At 39.1% G+C, this 19,045-nt stretch overlaps 1 protein-coding gene across 2 annotated transcripts in view; it reads right to left on the reverse strand.

Annotated features, from left to right (window-relative positions):
• Positions 1–19,045, reverse strand: part of FOCAD (focadhesin) — a 312,624-nt gene that overhangs the window by 47,855 nt on the left and 245,724 nt on the right. For both annotated transcript variants that reach the window (XM_055301666.1, XM_055301665.1), the window contains exons 29-35: positions 12,091–12,238; positions 10,089–10,208; positions 8,515–8,637; positions 7,958–8,035; positions 7,236–7,307; positions 5,578–5,680; positions 3,653–3,733 (exon numbers count right to left, since the gene is read on the reverse strand). In XM_055301666.1, the coding sequence (XP_055157641.1) occupies positions 3,653–3,733; positions 5,578–5,680; positions 7,236–7,307; positions 7,958–8,035; positions 8,515–8,637; positions 10,089–10,208; positions 12,091–12,238 (725 nt within the window). The remainder of the gene's footprint in view (positions 1–3,652; positions 3,734–5,577; positions 5,681–7,235; positions 7,308–7,957; positions 8,036–8,514; positions 8,638–10,088; positions 10,209–12,090; positions 12,239–19,045) is intronic.

A 19,045-nucleotide genomic window follows, 5' to 3' on the forward strand; every position in this document is an offset into this window, starting at 1 on the left:
CTTTAACACAGTCTTGGCAACTGATTCCATAATTTCATCAGAAAAATAGGATAGCTTTCTCATATCATTTATTCTACACTCAGAGTTCACTTATTTTGCTCCTTTGACTAGACTCATCAATAATTATATCGTATCCTAACAGTCCAAGATGACCAACTGAGAATATACCTATCTATAGCTTATGCACAAATCCAGCACTTGTGCAGATAGATCACTGACCAATGAATTCTTATCAAGAAGGAAATGCTATTCATAAAGATTTTATTAGAAGGATTTGAATATACTTTCCTCAAATAATACTTCTTACTGAACTTTAAAGCTTAATAGAAAACACAAGCTTAGAAAGCTACTTACATTCCCCAGCAACAAAACGATAAGAAAAATAATTCTAAATTATTAAGTAGAAATACCTGATGCTAGCACCAAAAATGAACCATCATTTTTCTGAAGTACTTTTAATATACTTTAAATGTTTTATAAAAGAAATAGATATGATCTTGATGAAATTTAAATATGGCTATGAGGCTGAGAAAAAACAAAGATCAGAAATCAGAAAAAAGAATAAATGAATAGAAAAGAAACAAAAATAAGAGTAAAAATTGAGAGTCCTAGGCAGCCCCAGTGGCCCAGTGGATTGTGCTGCCTTTGGCCCAGGGCATGGTCTTGGAGACCGGAGATTGAGTCCCATGTCAGGCTCCCTGCACGGAGCCTGCTTCTCCCTCTGCCTGTGTCCCTGGCTCTCTCTCTGTGTCTCTCGTGAATAAATAAACAAAATCTTTATAAAAAAAAATTGAGAGTCCCTTAAGGGGAAAAAAATCCATGATAGGAGGAAATAGAGTATGAGCACATTTTAAACCTAGGATTGTGAAGAAATGTCCACAGGAATAAATAATAATGATGATGATCATTTGCCAGAAGAGGCGAAAGTTACCAGGGAAGAAAGGAGAATGTTACAGGGCAGAGCAAAAGAACCCAGTTCTACTGAAAACTATTAACAGAAGTCTTTAAAAACTAGAAGTAATTTCATCCTTTTGGTTTCCAAATGGAAGCCTGTGTGCAGGAATGGATGTTATGAACATCTTGTATGTTCTATCATTAGAATATTAAAATGAGGATTCAAGGGGAGAAAAGCCCTAAGCATTAGAAACTAGATGCATATATTTGCTATCTCAAATCTGATTGGCTAAAATTGATGATGCCCAATCTCGTCCTGGCATAAGTGTGGATCTGGGATAACTCATCACAGTTTTCTTCCTCTCATGAGTTATGAAATAGCACACAGGGGCAACAAAGCCACACCATCCCTAAAAGTCTCCTCTCTCCTGCCTATGCCATGGATGATTTTTATGCTCTAAAGCCATTTCTTCCTCAAAAGAGCTCACTAAAGTCGTCATCCTTCGTATCAGCAGCCCCACTGGGCTCTCATGAGTGACATCCAGACATTTAAACTCAAAAGCTGCTTCAGAAGGGAGTTATTAAAATTCAAATGAGCTGGGCATATTGAAGAAGAAAACACTCGTTTGCATGCACACCTCCGCATTTGGCCATCCCATTTAGACCCATAGAGCAGGGTCTGGTTTTGTTTTTGTAAATGGGCTTGGGAGGCGGAGGTCAGCCTCCCACGGCCCCCACTCCTCTGGGGTCATCATTAGTAATGTGTAAGGCTGAATAGATTTTACTCTGAATCTAGTCAGCAAACCTGACAAGAAGGAAGCCCTCTCCCACAACCTGAAAATGCCAAAAATCTGATTGGTAATATGGCATTTTTAATACTTCATTTATCTGTCTTAAAACAGCTTTCAGTAAGACTGCAAATAACGTCCCTGATGCCAGTTCCACCTGATTTTTCAATTTTAGAGCAGAACATTTCCTGTTGTGCCATGACTGTGTAATCATAAAAATGTTATGTCTAACCAGGAATTTCCCACAGGATTCAGAGAAAATTCATGCCTGCCAAGAAATATGGATCTGGGGAGTCAACATTACATTTTATTCAGTAGAAGAGAAAAAGAATATCTTTCATTTTATCTGAAGAATTTTTATTTTATTTCTCATAGAAATAGCTCACATTATCATCATTTTAAACTTTTGTAAGATATCAGTGAACAAACTAAAAGCAAAAAAAATGAGCAAAAAAATCCTACATTTTTCCTGGCTATGGAAATTTTACTTGCTCCTTTAGTAAGAATTCCATTTCTTACTAATGAAGCCATCTCTATAATGATACTATTATAAGTAGACTTAATTTATGACAATATAAGCAACTCTATATTACATATATCTTATACGTATATATAAATATATTATGTACAATGATATAACTATATATCAAATTTTACTGAGAGTATATAAAAACAGTCACACTAAAAAAATAAAAATAAAAAAAAACAGTCACACTAGCTCATGACCCTAAAATAATAACTATGATTTCCAGAATTCTAGAAACTAAAAAGAATTCATGTCCAAACTCTGAAATTAGTTTATAATCTAGAAGCTGCAGGGATTACTGTATCCAGTGGGAAATCAGAGGACATGACCTTTAGCATCCCTTCCAAGAGTAAGATTTTACTCTTCTATGACCTTCATTAATCAAACATGCTTCCTCCAGATTTCTTCACTTTAATTTATTTAAAAACTTTCCCCCATCCCTACAATTGGGATGATCTTATCATAATACAGGCATTGGCTTTGCCCAGATCGACCTAACCAGCCCAGGCAAGAGAGAAACTAGCAAATGTCAATGAAAGAATATTATATGAATGAAACTATTTCCTGAGCTACAAAATTCTCATGTAGGATATATTTTTCCCTCACAGTGCTAAAAAGTAGATGTGTACCAGTACAGAGCATTTATTTAAAGACTTATATGGCATTATTCTGACCCCAGTCAAAAATAAAAGGCATTCAATCTCGGTCTTCAGGTTGCTTGTGCTCTACTGTGGGTGGCAGCAACAAAGAATCCCAAAGGGACACACACTTGTGTTCTTTTTGCAGAGAAAAAGAACACAAGCTAAAATTAAGAACTAGTGCCAGTGATTTCAACAACACAGACAGATCATTCGAGGTTCAGGGAGAAGTCCTACTTCCCAGTCAGGTCCCAGCTGCGTTTTCTCTTTTATGCTCACACCCGTTCAAAATTGACAAGAAATGTGCACTCCTACTTTTTGAAAAAGCCAATGAAAGATTAAGGTCTTCACAGATCTCCTGCAAGCCCCGCAACCCCCTCCAGCCCCACCCCCACCCCTGCAACCCCCAAGGTCAGTTACAATGATTCAAAAGACTACACAGTATGTATGTTTATGTACCACTCATGGTATTTGGCCTTCTCATCATTCTTTTCGCAAAGATGGTCTAGCAGACGGGGCACCTGGGAAGCTCAGTCGGTAAATCATCTGTCTTCGGTTCAGGTCATGATCTCCAGGTCCTGGGATCGAGCCCCACGTAGGGCTCCCTGCTCAGCCTGCTTCTCTCTCTGTTTCCCTCTCCCCTTCCCACTGCTCATTCTCTCTCTCTTTCTCAAATAAATAAATAAAAGCTATATTAAAAAAAAAGATGGGGTAGCAGAAGAAAATATTCACTCCTTCAAACATAGGGCACAGAAACTTAATACATAGGAAGTGAATAATACAATTCAAGAAATGTGCTCACTTGCCTTTTTTTCCTCCTGTAACGAAGAAGCCAATGGCCGCTCTAATAAAACTGCTCTCAGGCAAATAGCTATAGTCAGTAGGAACTGTGGAGACAGAAAATGATCAAATTAACCAGTGAACTTGGCGGGACTAATGAAGGAAAGATAATGATCTCATGCTGCCGTATCAACCTAGAGACAAAGCGGAGATGTTTACACCATTAATCTCGGCACAATACTGTGGTTGCAACTAATTCTATTAGATTAAGTGACTGCCCTTGAAGTAATCACTTAGGCTATGCAAGCAAAGCTAAAATGGTGGTAAACCTAGCAGAGACTGAAAAATCACAGGGGATGGAAATGCTACTGAAGTGGCTAAAAAAAAATCCTTTCTATGCTATCACATCAATGAGCCCCAGTCTAGTGACTCTCGGTGTCTGCAAGGAGATCACCATTCTCGGGGCTACTTCAGGACATCCTGAGTCAGATAGATGAACCATGGAAATGCATCAATCAATAATAAGAGCAGCCGGTCTGTTGCTTCATAAGGCAGGGTCCTCTAAGTGACCAGCACGTACACATAACCAGATGTGGCTGCTGACCTGGAACACTGAGGCAGTGACATTTAGGAGAGTTGAGTCTGGGGAGTTTCCTACATTCTTTTCCTCCCAGTCCCCCAGAACTGCTTCATGAGATGGTTTTTACTGCAACAAAATGCCTCAACTGGAAAATTTCAACAGAAACAAGTAGCTGTACTTTTCCAGACACACTACCATTTTGTTCCAACAAACCTGGGTGTGAGATGGTTAGCTACCACCTGACTTGAGTGTATGTGGGCCAGACCACATAACCCGTAACATAACAATTAAAAGTCTATGTGAAAAAGGAAAAGCCTGACATCCGCTTGCTATTTTACCAGGACATTATGAGTATAATGCCCTTCAAAACTAGTATTACTTAAGGTTTCCACTATGACTAAGTTTGGTTTGGGTTTTTCCCCCCTTTCTCCCATTTTAATATGACAGCTTCCAGCTGTCTCAAGTTCATTATGTTGGGAATGCTGTAGAACAATGTCCTATTTCTATAGCTGGGGAGTGATTGAAAGTGAGGGGAACAGTAATTACAGAGCTACATGTTCATGGTGATGCTGTCTGTAGACTACCTGTCAGGGGATATGTGAAACTAGGTTTTAATGAGAAGTCTTTGGTACCTAAACTCTCTGGCCCAGGTCCAAGGGAGCCAGTGGGTCAAAATTCTATAAAGAGCAAGGAACAGATTCAGGTCCCAGTGTATGACAGTGATGCCTTTTACAGAAAATCTCCAAGTATGAACTTAAATTAAGCATGTGGGAATTGCAAATTTTTTATTGCCTTTATCAAAAATGAGGAAATAGAAAAGGCCTTGTTATGTCAAGACCTAGGATTTTAATTTCAATGCCAAGTATATGCATATCTTTAAATGTACTTACCCCATTATTTTCTTAAAAGCAGGGGCCAGAAGAAATCCAGTTATGTATGAAGAGACTTTCAATGAAATATGAGTATTCTACAAACTATAATTACATCTAAGAAGATAAAAAGAACTCTCTTCTGGGCTTCAAGGATCTGTTCTTACTTTCTGGATTTGTCACTAAACAAACTCCACATGTAAGCCATGTAATCTCTCTAAGCCTCAATTTCTTCATTTATGAAATATGGGGTTAGGTTGTCTAATCTGTTCTTTAAGGGAGGCTGGCAGAGGTGAGTTCAACTTCATGCCCACCAACTGCTGCCACATGACCCTGGGCAAATCAAGAAGGCTCTCCACAGCCCCTTTTCTTCTGACATGAAAGAGGGATGATAATACCCACCACTTAAGGTGGTGGCAAAGATTAATGCTTTCACCAAAGTACATGGCCCCTGTCAGCAATCCCTCCTTCTAGTTCCAGTATTCTAAGACTCTAATCTTACCAGAGGTTCTACTCTGACTTGAGGACAGAGTGGATAGATGAAGATGTCCTAGAAGCCAGATAGCGTTTGATTGGAGACCAATCACTCCAGACACACTGATGACCTATAGATGAAAACATAACAGTTCAATGATCGAGTAAGATCCAAACTCCATTGAATAAAAGGTCACTCATAGAAAGTAATTTATCTTTTATGAGGTGGTGGCTTGTCTGGTAATGACGTTCTAGGACAAGACGTGATACCACGTGTCTGGTGTACCGAGATGCACAGGTGATCAACAACTGTTGTGGAATAAATGAATCAATCAATCAATCATGAGAGAAGGTAGTACTGGTTGTCTCAGGTTGCACGGAGTCTGACTGGTCTCAAAGGAATTGTTTTAAAAAGGGGGGAAAATCCAAAAAGCAAAAAAAGTATTAGTTATTTAAGAATAAAATATCTCTAAAAATGGAAGGAGGTATTATTTTGTTCTCTTCTGTAAGTAATGTTCTATTACTGCTTTATCACTCATAATAAGGATTTTCTTAAATGACTTTCCCTTTATAGATTTTTCTCCCAAGTTATAGCAACTTAAGTTTTGGTAGAATTCTTTTTTTGAGAATCATATTCATACATGCAAAAGAGAGTTTCTTCTGTTCAGAGATTTATGTTTGCCTTTAAAAGCGTGAATTACTAAAACTTGTTTATGGGGTAGGTGTAATAATAAGCTGTATTTTACAGGAAAAAAGTATGCTAAATGAAAAGACTATTGACAAAATTCTATATATAGTAAGAATATCAATTATACAAGGAAAATAAGAATGCTTGAAAAGAGTGACCAATTATTACTAACACTTGCTTCAAGTTGTGATGACCATCAGTGACATTTGTGAAACTCTTTCATTCTGTACTTTCACATTTGATGCAATGAAACTAATAAATTTTTAAAAATAAAAACCTTAAAATACAAAATCATTTCTCAGCACATGAACATACTCACTCTTTAGCTAAGAATGCTAATAATGATTTGCCCAAATACTTTTATCAGTGACATCTGAACTAGCACCTCTTAACTGATCTGTACTGCCCTTTGATGACCTTCCATTTTACTTTTTCCTGAGAGTCTAACATTCCTTGAAGAGTCAGATTTTCATTTTTAAAGGAAATCAATGCCAACTTAAGTTAGCTCAAAAATGTCAGCTGTTTTATCCAGGGGCAGTGCATGTTTGTTAGCAAATGCTGGGGAATAAGCCACTAAGTGCTGCTTGGATCCAACATGAATAACCAGAGATCCCCATTTTTCAAGTACAGCAATTTGTATTATGAAAGAGAAAATCAGTAAAAGGAATTATCTAAGGTGCACCTGCGTAGCTCAGACAGTTGAGTGTCCAACTCTTTATTTCGGCTCAGGTCATGATCCCAGGGTCACAAGATTGAGCCCTGCATCAGGCTCCACACTGGGCATAGAGCCTGCTTGAGATTCTCTCCCTCTATCCCTCTTTCTACTTGCACACACAAGTGTTCTCTCTCTCTCTCTCTTTCTCTCTCTCTGAAAGAGAAAGAAAGAAAGAAAGAAAGAAAGAAAGAAAGAAAGAAAGAAAGAAAGAAAGAAAGAAAGAAAAGAGAGAAAGAAAATAAATCTGTTTTCCCACCCAAAGATTTTAAATTCCTCTTCTTACCTGAGTTACAGTTTTAATGACTTCATTAAGTCTGGCTTGAAACTGAGAGGATTGGATGGCTTCTGACTTCAGCTGAAAGAAAAAGAAGAAATATCCACCCCAACATCCCCCAGAAAGTAAAAAATGATATTCCCACTGTATGAACTATCATCTTCTACACTACAGTATAATTTACCATTACGTCCTTACATTTCAGAAACAAAAGCTGTGGGATCCTTGAGGGCAGGGCCCATGCCCTATTTATCACTGATTTCCTAGGGCGTTCAGTGGAGCAAATAGCACTCACTTAATAGACCTGTGATCCAGGCACTCCTTAGAATTACTTGTAAATTGAAACACACATACGACTTTTAAAAGTGAAAGAATATTTAGATAGAGATGTAAACGTGACAGATACAAAACAGAGTTTCTTAAGGAGAACTTTTGAAATTTCTTATGATTCAGCACCTTTCCTAAGGCAGGGAACATTGTGGAAAGTACATAAGCTGACTAAGTTTAATTCTTCCAAACCAAATAAAAGAAGGAACAAATCTCTAAAAATGAATTCTGTACCAAAAGCAACTTTCTATATACTGAGGCATGGAAAAGCCCAGTGTAACCATTACTATGAGCATGTGTTCTATCCTTAGGATACTGAGATACTAGGTATTCTCTTGCTGTGGTTATGTACACATTTAGATTTCTTCCCTTCATCTTCTGTCTGTTTTTGTTTTATTTTTTACCTGGATTACATCCCCTTCAGAGCCTACCAAGGCCACCATGCCATGAAGCGCTGCCAAACAAAGCATTGTAGGAGTGCCCTGAAAACAAAGCATCAGATATGTCAAGAGGCAGACAATCCTTGGGTTTGAATTCTATAAAACTTTTCATATCATAGAGAAACACTGGTCAAAATGGTACTAAATTTGTAGGGCCAACATAACCTGCATCACTGAGCCACAAATGGCCGCAGAGTCAAATACAGTAATGGGTTCAAATTATTAGATAATAGGTAGTTTCTTGTTGTTTCTCATTTTTCAAAACCACAATGCTGTTTTAAAATGAAAACACTGAAGAAGTAGCCTGTTTTTGTTTTTGTTTTTTTTTTAAAGAGGTATAATGGTTGACAGGATGTATCATTTATAAGGGATTAAAAGTTCCTGGGTCTCTTTCGCTTGAAATTGCCTATTCTTTTATTGTTAGGCTGTATGTTTTAGCAGCATCTATAAATGGTCCAATAAAGTAGCTCTTTTTTCCTTTATAAAAATATAAAATAACATGCTAGAATGTGACCTCCTACCTGTGCTAGAACAATTCTTATCCAGGAGGGGAGCAGTCTGTGGCCCAAGTCCTCAGCCTTCCCATGTCCACACACAGACAAGCCATGAACTAGGTTTCCCAACGCCAGGGCAAAACCAGAAGTCTGTTATAAACAAATAAAAACAAAGGGTGAGGAAAAAGAAGAAGAATAGCATAGATGGCACAGAATTTTATACACAGCATCCAACCACTTCTAGGGGCTTGCTGTCCTACTGACAGATTCTTTTGCCATATGAAAATTGGAGATGTGCAGATTTTTTTAAATCAAGACTTTGGTTTGCAACAGAAACTGCAGTCTAATTATAAGGAATTTAGCTGCAGTGAATGAATTTATTTTAGGAAAATAATACTGGACTGTTATGAGACTTGATTCAAATGACCCACATTTTCAGAGGGAATTAGGGTGAAAATGCCAAGGCAGATTACACAAGCCCAGTCAATTCTGAAACAAGAGGTGAAAAAGTCCCATGATGAGCAGAACATATGCAAACTTCCACATTTTGGGGCTGTAAAACCTATTTCAAATTTAAGTGAGTGGTCATAGATCCATAAAATAGTAACAATACAATATTAGCTAATAACCAATGAATCCTGCAATAATCCACCATGGCCAATATTGAGACATTGGAGAAATCTAAAAAAATCCAAACAGGGCAATTTTATAACATGTGTAATATGAAGGAACAGATTTTTCAGTTTAATTGTCATAAAATATACAAAACATAAACCTTACCCTCTTAATCACCTTCCAGTGCATAGCTCAGTGGCATTAAGTACATTCACACTACTGTGCAACCATCACCACCATCCATCTCCAGAACTCTTTCCTCTTGCAAACTCAAACCTTCTACTCCTTAAACAATAATTCCCTATTCCCATTCCCCAAGTCCCTGGTGACAGCCTTTCTACTTTCTGTCTCTCTTTGCTTTTGATTTCTGTCTCAAAGCTCTGGACTACTCTGTATCTCATCTAAGTAGAATCATACAGTATTTGTCCTTCTGTGATTGGCCTGTGTCATAGTGTCCTCAAGATTCATCCATGTTGTCCCATGAGTCCCAATTTCCTTCCTCTTTAAGGCTGAATAATATGTCAGAGGGGACATTTTAAGGGCACTTAATTTAATTTATGGGCATTTAAATTGTCCCATGTATATTCGGTCATGAGCAGAAATTCTCTGCTTTGAATGTGCTGAGCTTTGACCTTATCAGAGTTCTCTATGTATCCCTATCTCTACAAATTATTATTGTTGGCCTTACAGTCCCTGGCCACACATTTTAAGATTTTTATAAATACACATGGAGATAGAGAAAAGCCTTTCACACTCTCTCTGACAAAGGAAAAGAAGTACCTACAACAGATAGAGTACCTATTTTGTACCTGCAAAGACACATCTGTGACCACAGGCTGTATGTAGCAATGAGAATAATTAGAAATTCCTCAGTTCTGGGCCCCAAAAAATACCCCCACCCTAGTCTAACTCAGAGTCGGTGAAGATTAGGACTCAGCAGCGACATGGGACCCAAAGAGAGGAGTACTCAGGGCCTGCAGTCCAACCTGCTGATTGTTTTCTACCAACATCCGAAGCTTGTTCATAATTTCTTCAGCCTCCACAGCCTCAATGATCCCAGCACTGAATGCCGATGTACATACACAGCTGAGGGTATAGGCCAGGATCTAGAAGAAGAGACGGCAGGAAATGTTTCTTCATGAGGGACAACAAAAGAACTCAATTTAATTGACACCAATGTTCAAACTTCTCCCCAGGAGATGGACTGGATTCAAGTACACCTACCACAGGCTGGGCACCATTTTGCTGCCTCACATGTCTAACAATGTTGCGAGATGGGTGGCATAATTCCCACTTTACAGGTCAGGATGTTGAGGTCCAATACATATAGCTCGCCAGTGACAGAGGCGAGATCCAAACCCAGGTCTTAGACTCAAAATCATAAAGTTCCTTCACCACCCCCTGTCAGAACACTTGATCTATTGACAACAGAGGCAGATTTTGATCACCAGTGAATTCTACTAATAGCCATGGGCTCTGATCCAAGGCCCAGCCCAAGAGGAAATTCAAAGATGTGAAACACGGCTGCACTAAGATTCCCTCATAGAAGGAGTGAGGCATAGCAGACTAGGCATATGGGTTTGAGAGTCACATAAATTGTGTAAAATAGAAGTAATGCTCCTTAAATCAGAGCACTGGTGTGCTATTTAATAAATAAATGAATAAAGAAAGAAATAAATGAATTATAAATAAAAAAGAATGCTGGGAGTCGAGATGGCACATGCAGGTGTATGTCCCAAATTAACCACTGACTAAGAAACTTTGGGCAAGTCAATCTATTTGTGCCTCAATTTTTGCAAATCCTGGTTAGGCATCCCCTCCCTGCTACCTCACATTTTCCTCATGAAACCCTCCTTCACAAAGATGCTGTTAAGGCAAAGTGAAAATGTTCAACTGCCAATCCTGGTCGATACAACATGAAAAAAGGAAGCTGTTCCTAAGGTAGAAATTGGATAATAAAACATCAGAGGGGAGGAAAAAACCAAATGGCCTGCTCCAGGCCCTTATAAATCAAACCATCAAGGCAGACCAGTGCATCAGTTATAAAAACCCTGCTTTCATTTATTAATCAAATTGGCCCCTGGTTGCAAAATTTTCTCCCTTTGCTTAAAAAAAAAAAAAGACATACTTTCACACTGTGCTCTGCACTGCTTTAAAAATGGAAATGTGGTGTACGTATTAGAACAAAACTTCAACCCTCTGTGCCCCAGAGAAATTCACCGATTCAACAAGTCCTATTGCTGAGAGCAGAGGAGCCGAGCAGGGAAACACAGGAGCCATTATGTACTCATCAATAGCTCGTGGGCAGGCCTGGAGAAAATAGAATCTGCTCTAATGAGAGGGAGAATCTGGCCAGGCCAAAAGGTCATCACTGGGTCCTCCCAAAGAGAACACAGGCAGTTCATCTTCACCTGGGCAGAGATACACACACCTCAGACGTTCACTCTGAACACAAGAACTGTGTTACATGAACTACAATTCTGCATGTTTTTGCACCATAACAAAAATCTTTTCATTAAGTACGGTAAAGGGAATTTCCTCAATGATTTTTCATGCTAACTGACATTTAAAAAATAATAATAATAAAAACATGACTTTACAGGCCACGGTTTCTTAAGCTTATTCCTGGCCATCTTTTAAAGTGACATTTGGCTTGAGCATAATTCTAAAAATCTCCATTTAACCTTCCCCTGGAAAACGAGGCTTTTCGTAGTGCCTTCTAGCGATGCTGATTGGGCTTTTCGCATTCACTAAAGGCTCTTATCTTGTATGTCACATTTAAGTCTGAGTTGACTTAAACAGCTGCACAATTTGAAAACCTTATGATCTAATACAGGTTGTTTGCCACTCATATTTTTCTCCTTATCCTTGATGAAACCAAGGATAGATTTCATTTCAGGGTTACCAAAATATGAGAAGTAGAAAATAAGTGGCCACAGGACAACAAAAGACAACAAAGAGAAGAAGGCTGTAACCTCCGGCTCCTACCTCCTGAAATGTTCTGCTTTGGCTCCCACTGTCATCTAGATAAGTCGAGAGCTTCCGAAGTGATGCTGCCACGTGAACTCGAGACTCCGTTTGGCTGCTGTGGCTCATAAGGGACAGAACAAGTCCAACTCCCAATATACAGCCCGTGCTTAGAAGAAAAAAAAAAGGGGGAGCGTGTTAAAAATCACCAGACATCCATGTCACTACGTTCACTTATCATGGGAGTTTATACTGTTCTTCAACCTGAGATGAGGTGGCTGGATTCTCAATCTGCTGCCTGGTATATAAGTATGCCCCACAAACCACCACAGGTATACCCACTGCCCCCTCCCCCACACCCTAAATGGGAAACTTTATATCAAAACAAGTGTTTATGGTCCATGTTAGTGCTGTGTTCCCACTGGGGAAGAATAAACAAAAATATGAGATTGTTTTGACATAAACTCTACGGTGAAGTCGGAGGATGAATAAAAACTCAAGTCAAACCAGCTCTATCTCTGCACTTAGAGCAATTCTGTGGTCCTCTGCCCCATCCCCCCAGGTCCGCAGGTTGAGTGCCCTATGATTAATTGCATGAAAGAAAAGACCACACATTTCAGAATATGAGCAGAGGACATCTGACTAATAACAGGGGGGGATACGTTGTAAGGCATGATGATGAGGTACTGCTAAGTGCTTCATGTTTCCTAGTCAACTTCCACAAGTGGAATTTCTGAAAGAAACTGTGTATTTGTCTGGGCACAATGACATTAATCCTCTTCCCCCCTCCGATCCCTCAGAGTACCACTGGGTCAGAAGAGAAAATGGACAAATGACAGGCTTGTCAAAAGTTACCCCATGTGACAATTCAATTGGAATCTTGGGCTTTGTGCCCCGATTCTCATGAAAGAATACATATCCATTTAAAGAAAAAAAAAAAAAAAACCTGTTCTCCCAGAAAACTTCTACTTAGTATGATAAGTTAATGCAGCTGTAGGGTGATTTTCTACTAAAAAAAAAAAAAAAAAAGTTTTTGTCATCATTGTTGTGTTTTGAATTGAGGAAATGCTGAATTTCTCAGAAATCATCCCTGACTCTGGTCTCACTTGCCTCTCATGATATCTGCTGCTTAAGATGATATTCCAGGGCAGCTCTCCAATAACATATTTCAAAGCCTGTATGTTATGTCATTTTGTTTTTCTATAGTATCTATCTCCTTGGTTGACATCAAGAACGTTCACATTGTTTCCTGAACATGTTAGTTCCTTCCCTTAAATACCTCTTGCAAACGAAGCATTCACAACTGATAAGAGATATCCAAAATGATAGAGAGGCTACAGGATTTGTCCAGGGTCATGAGGAGAGCTTCCAGCAGAGCCCGGCCAGAAGACGGAGGTTTCTGATTCCCGGCCTTCTGCTCCATCTGCCCCTCTCAGCGCCCCGTATGACGCCCTCATGAAATGCCTCTGAGAAGGCACCGTACTCAAGCATGTTTTCCTACATTCTGTTGCATAACTATCTGGCATTAGGAAATTCTTTGTAAAGAAGCTACTGCAATAATAATCCATCATTAGCCAGGCAGAATTGATGTTACAGGTTACAGGAACTTACCAGCTCAACCAGCATAATGCATTTCCAACCAGTTAAATCAGCATCTAACATCTGAACACTGCATGCTTTTGAGACAAATCACGTTTCTCAAAGAGGAGAGGCACTCTTCATTAGTATGGATTTAAAGACTTTGTTTCCATTTAGAATCTCCAGGGAAGGTGGGTATTGTTTTTGAGTTGTGGTTATTTTTTTTTTTTTGGCTCTTTCTAAACCATGTATATTAAAATTTGACAAAATTAGAACCAGAGATATAGTTAGACAAAATGTGATTAATACTTTGAAAAATTTGACTTTGCTCCCTCTTGACTGTTTAACTGCTACTTTCGATTATGGTTTCAAATGTGACTTCCTCAGGGACACCCTCCCTGGCCCAGCAGGGAACCTCTTCAGGACTCTTTCCCCTAACACCCCACACTAATTTATTTCAGACAATTTTATCTTTTCTTTCTTTTTTTTTTTTTTTCCCTGCGCCGGACCCTGGGACCCTCGCAGGTCCCGGGAGGCCCCGCCCCCTGACCAATTTCAGACAATTTTAATCATAAATTCTTTTTTTCTCTTTTTTTTAAGATTTTTTTAAATTTATTTATTCATTAGACACAGAGAGAGGGAGAGAGAGAGGGAGAGAGAGAGGCAGAGACACAGGCAGAGGGAGAAGCAGGCTTCATGCTGGGAGCCCAACGCGGAACTCGATCCAGGGACTCCAGGATCATGCCTTGGGCCAAAGGCAGGTGCTAAACCATTGAGCCACCCAGGGATCCCTAAATTCTTTTTTTTTAAATATTTTTTTAAAAATTTGAGAGAAAGAATATGAACAAGGTAGGGAGGAGCAGAGGAAGAGGGAGAAGCAGGTTCCCCACTGAGCAGGGAGTCCCATGTAGGGCTCAATCCCAGGACTCTGAGATCATGATCTGAGCTGAAGGCAGACACTTAACCCACTGAGCCACCCAGGCACCCCTTAATTATAAATTCTGATAAGGATTATTTAAAGGACTGTTTGATTTCTTCCCATGTCCTTCACTAACCAGCAAGCTCCACAAGGATGGGTATGTTTTCTGATTTTCCCTCACCACACCATCTGTGGCATGTACTACACTGCTTTGACAGGGACAAGTTCAATCAATATTTATTGAATGCTGAAGAACTGCCCCAATGCAAGGTTTCAAGAGATTCTAGATGGAGAGATCTACAAGAAAAACAACAACAAAAACAAGGCTTCATTCCTTATATTCAGTTGGAGGCAAAATTGAAGAGTGCTAAAATACACCAAATATATTATCCAAGATTCAATCAAGAGAACTCAATTTCCATTTCTTGCCAGACTAATTTAAGAAAGAGGAGTGCCAAATTTCATGTGGGAAAAGGATACTTCTCAAAGCTCACTTAAGTATCGGGGTTAATCTTTCTCAGTAAGTAGTAGGTATCCCAAATCTTGCTTTTTGGGGCTATCCTAGGCATGCAAAAATTTTTATCCCCTGGACTAAAACTCCTCTATTACCATCCCCAGGAATATGGGCACAGAGGCTTAGAAAAAGACACCCTGGTTTCTGGTTCACATGTACCTTAGTATTATCACAGCATAATTATTCTTGGGCAAGGTTACCATTCACTAACAATTCTAGTCATTGCTACAATAGTCAATGACTGTTGTCATATATGAATATACAATCTAACTACATATATATGTGTGTCAATACAAATATGCTAAAGTGTAAGCATCTATTGGCCTTCTAAACTTCTACTCTGTCTCTTTTTTTCAGCATGCTCCAAGAAGGGCATCTTAATGCTTTATTCCTGATGTTTTCTTCTGATTTCCAAGTTGTCTATATTTTAGTGGGTTTATTTTTTATCCTAAGTCTAAGTTTCTCTTCGGTGCTTAGGCCAGCAGTTCTATGCATTTCCCTCATTCTAGCTCCCCTTTGATATGCTTGCCAGCTCCAAACCAAGAATAACTTGGGCAGAGGTAGCTTTCACATCTTTCTCTCCACTGAAAACAAAAAGGAGTTCCATGGTGGTGTCTCAGACAGATGAAATAAAAATAAATTATAATATCAGGTATAAATTTCAGGTTTAGGAATTGGTAACACGAATTTCTGCAAATACTAACAAATGAAGAAGAGAATTTTGAGTTTTAAAATTGAATGCCCTATTATGTCTTTACTTATTTGAATCTCTTACCCATTCAAGTATATGAAAATATCACTGGCAAAAAGAAAATCTGAGACTTAAAAGCTGTGCAATTCTACTATGTGTGTTGCTACATCAAATGAGATCTAATGAGACGTTTTTTTCTAAAATTAACCAGAGATGAATCTTCAATTCCTTACTTTATTGTGGGCAATCCTGCAGATTAAGTATGAGGCCATCTGATAATTAGTTCTAATAACAGTTAACATTTGTATGGCGCTTTGCCCTTTACAAAGTGCTATACAGATGTTACCGTATTTGTAAAAGCTCAATAGTAATTAACCAATGCTTAGGTCACTGCTGGACGGCTGGACTAGTTAAGGCTGTGAGGACCACAATGGCACAATAAGTACCACTAGATGGCAGCAAAATGTAAGTGATAAGGCCACAAACGTCGCCCAGCCCAGGTGTCAGGTCTTCTCAGCAGGGACGCGTCCATTAAATCAAGGAAGCGTGGTGAATTTGCTCTGGGTGAATTCTATCACTTGAGGTAGCACGCTCCCAGATCTATTAACTACCTCCTAGGAATGCTTTCACTATTTCACTTGAGGGAGGATGGCCCTAGACTCCTGAATCTCATTAGTCAGGGGAATACTCTATGCCTGTGTGTGTATATCTATTTAATAGTGAGACACACTCATCTGTCAAAAAATAAAATAGTAAACACCATATTGTCAGGTGTCAAATTGCTTTATTTCTACTGATATGTGTTCTCCACACCAAACTATGTAAGAGACAGAAAAATGTCTTTGAAGTCAGACAAGCTAGGCTTCTCCCCTAGCTGCTACTTACTCTGCGACCTTGAACCAGTCTCCTATATGAGACTGATTTTCTTAATCTGTAAACCAAAGCGATGAATGTTCCTGTTTTAGTATCAGTATTTAGATTGTCATTGGGGCTGAATTACAGGAGAAACGGATGTGAAAATGCCTAGCACAGTATGTGGCTGCTTGGTAGTTGCTGAACCTGAAACCAAAGACAGAGCTACCTAAGCACAAAGAGCCACAACGCATTAGGAATGACAAAATACTAAACTTCGTTAACTGTAGAAATACAGGAGTTTGGAAAAGACGGAAAGTTTCTTAAAGGATCTGGGCTTTTCACTGAGCTCCGAGAGACCAGCGAGACTTTAGTAAATGGACAGGAAATTTCTGATGACCCTCGTCTACTTAATTCTGCAGGATTAGTCCCGATCTAGGCACACCCTGTCCTCTCCCAGATACAGCTGATCCTCAGGGAGATAAGAATCAAGAAAGAATAATGAAGAAACATGAATCTTACTGACATAAGAAGTTAACTATCCTTAGACATAGGAGGTTTTTATATGCATAAGTACACACACTGTGGACAATTCAGTCATCTCTATGGTTCGCCTTCATTCAAACAAACTTTCTGCAGGCTAATGGAGATAATACATGAAAGTCACTCCTGATTGTTCCAACTGGCTGAAAGCCTGTAGTAAATTAATTCACAAATTTGTTCCCAGCTTTATAAGACCCTGAGCTATAGCTCTATGAATACCTTTGGGGGAAGGTGGAGTGGTGGCGGGGTGAGGGGGGTGTGGAATTTATCTTACTCCTTGGCTGTAAAACACATGAATTGGGTTCTAAAATATTAACTCATCAGACCCAATAAGAGCTAAATGACCCTATCCTTTCCATTAATCATTTTCTACATTCAAGAGACTTCAATCATGCCATTGAACTCTTTTCCCATATTCAAAACCACACTCTTAAAACATCTCATTTCATCTCTAGAATGTTTCATGATAAACAGGGTGGATGTCAATGATTCTTATCTAATCTTAGCCTTCATCTGAAAGAAGATCCTATAACTACTACCTACTATGTGAAGATTTGACTTTAGTCATAACGAAATATCTGAGATATGCAGTTACTTGCCGGTCTGAACTTAATAGGCTAGATGACATGAATGTAACTTTAGATCCTAAATTTCTAAAGACCACAAATGTAAACAGTCACATCTGAGCAGTACCTATAACAGCAAAAAGTAAACAAATTAATAAATTGGAGGTTAGGGCTTACAATTTGTTGACATTTTAGTAACAAAGAACACCAGATGATCTAAACTGAAGTCCAAAAAGCTACAATGTAAGTCCTAGACTGTGTTAATATTTTAGAAAGCCTAATAAAACTATATGCTCCCACACAAGTCACAGACCAATTAAAACATTAAATGTCTCACTAAATAAGTATGTTTAACAATTTTTTGAGGTATTCTTTTTTTTAAAAAAAAAAAGATCTTATTTTTTATTTTTCATTTTTTTTAATTTTTTTTAAATTTTTTTTTAATTTTTATTTATTTATGATAGTCACAGAGAGAGAGAGAGAGAGAGGCAGAGACACAGGCAGAGGGAGAAGCAGGCTCCATGCACCGGAAGCCCCATGTGGGATTCGATCCCGGGTCTCCAGGATCGCGCCCTGGGCCAAAGGCAGGCGCCAAACCACTGCGCCACCCAGGGATCCCCTTAAATTTTATTTTTAAGTAATGTCTACACCCACAGGCACCTGAGTGACTCAGTGGTTGAGTGTCTGCCTTTGGCTCAGGTCATGATATCAGGATCCAGTCCCACATCAGGCTCCCCACAGGGAGCCTGCTTCTCCCTCTGCCTATGTCTCTGCCTCTCTTTCTGTGTCTCTCATGAATAGAGAAATAAAATCTTTTAAAAAAGTAATGTCTATACCCAACACAGGGCTCGAAGTCACAACCCCCAGATCAAGTCATGTGCTCTACCAACTGAGCCAGCCAGGTAACAAGGTATTCTTTCCTATTTTTCCTTTTTGTTTCGGTTACCTTTTATGATTGGAATAATAAATTTTAAGGTATTTAGTTTAATAGAAAAATCTTTTAAAAGCATGGAGTCCGGGAAGTCCAGGCAGCCCAGGTGGCTCAGCGGTTTAGCACCTGCCTTCAGCCCAGGGCATGATCCTGGGGTCCCGGAACTGAGTCCCACATCAGGCTCCCTGCATGGAGCCTGCTGCTCCCTCTGCCTGTGTCTCTGCCTCTCTCTCTCTCTCTCTCTCTCTCTCTCTCTCTCTTTCATGAATAAATAAATAAAATGTTGTGTTTTTAAAAAATAAAATAAAAAAAAATAAAATAAAAGCATAGAGGAGTCCCAAGGCAGGGCATGAAGAAACCAGTAATATTGAGGAGTTTGGGA

Source organism: Nyctereutes procyonoides, unplaced genomic scaffold, assembly GCF_905146905.1.
Source record: "Nyctereutes procyonoides isolate TBG_1078 unplaced genomic scaffold, NYPRO_anot_genome, whole genome shotgun sequence".
Taxonomy (NCBI): Eukaryota; Metazoa; Chordata; class Mammalia; order Carnivora; family Canidae; genus Nyctereutes; species Nyctereutes procyonoides.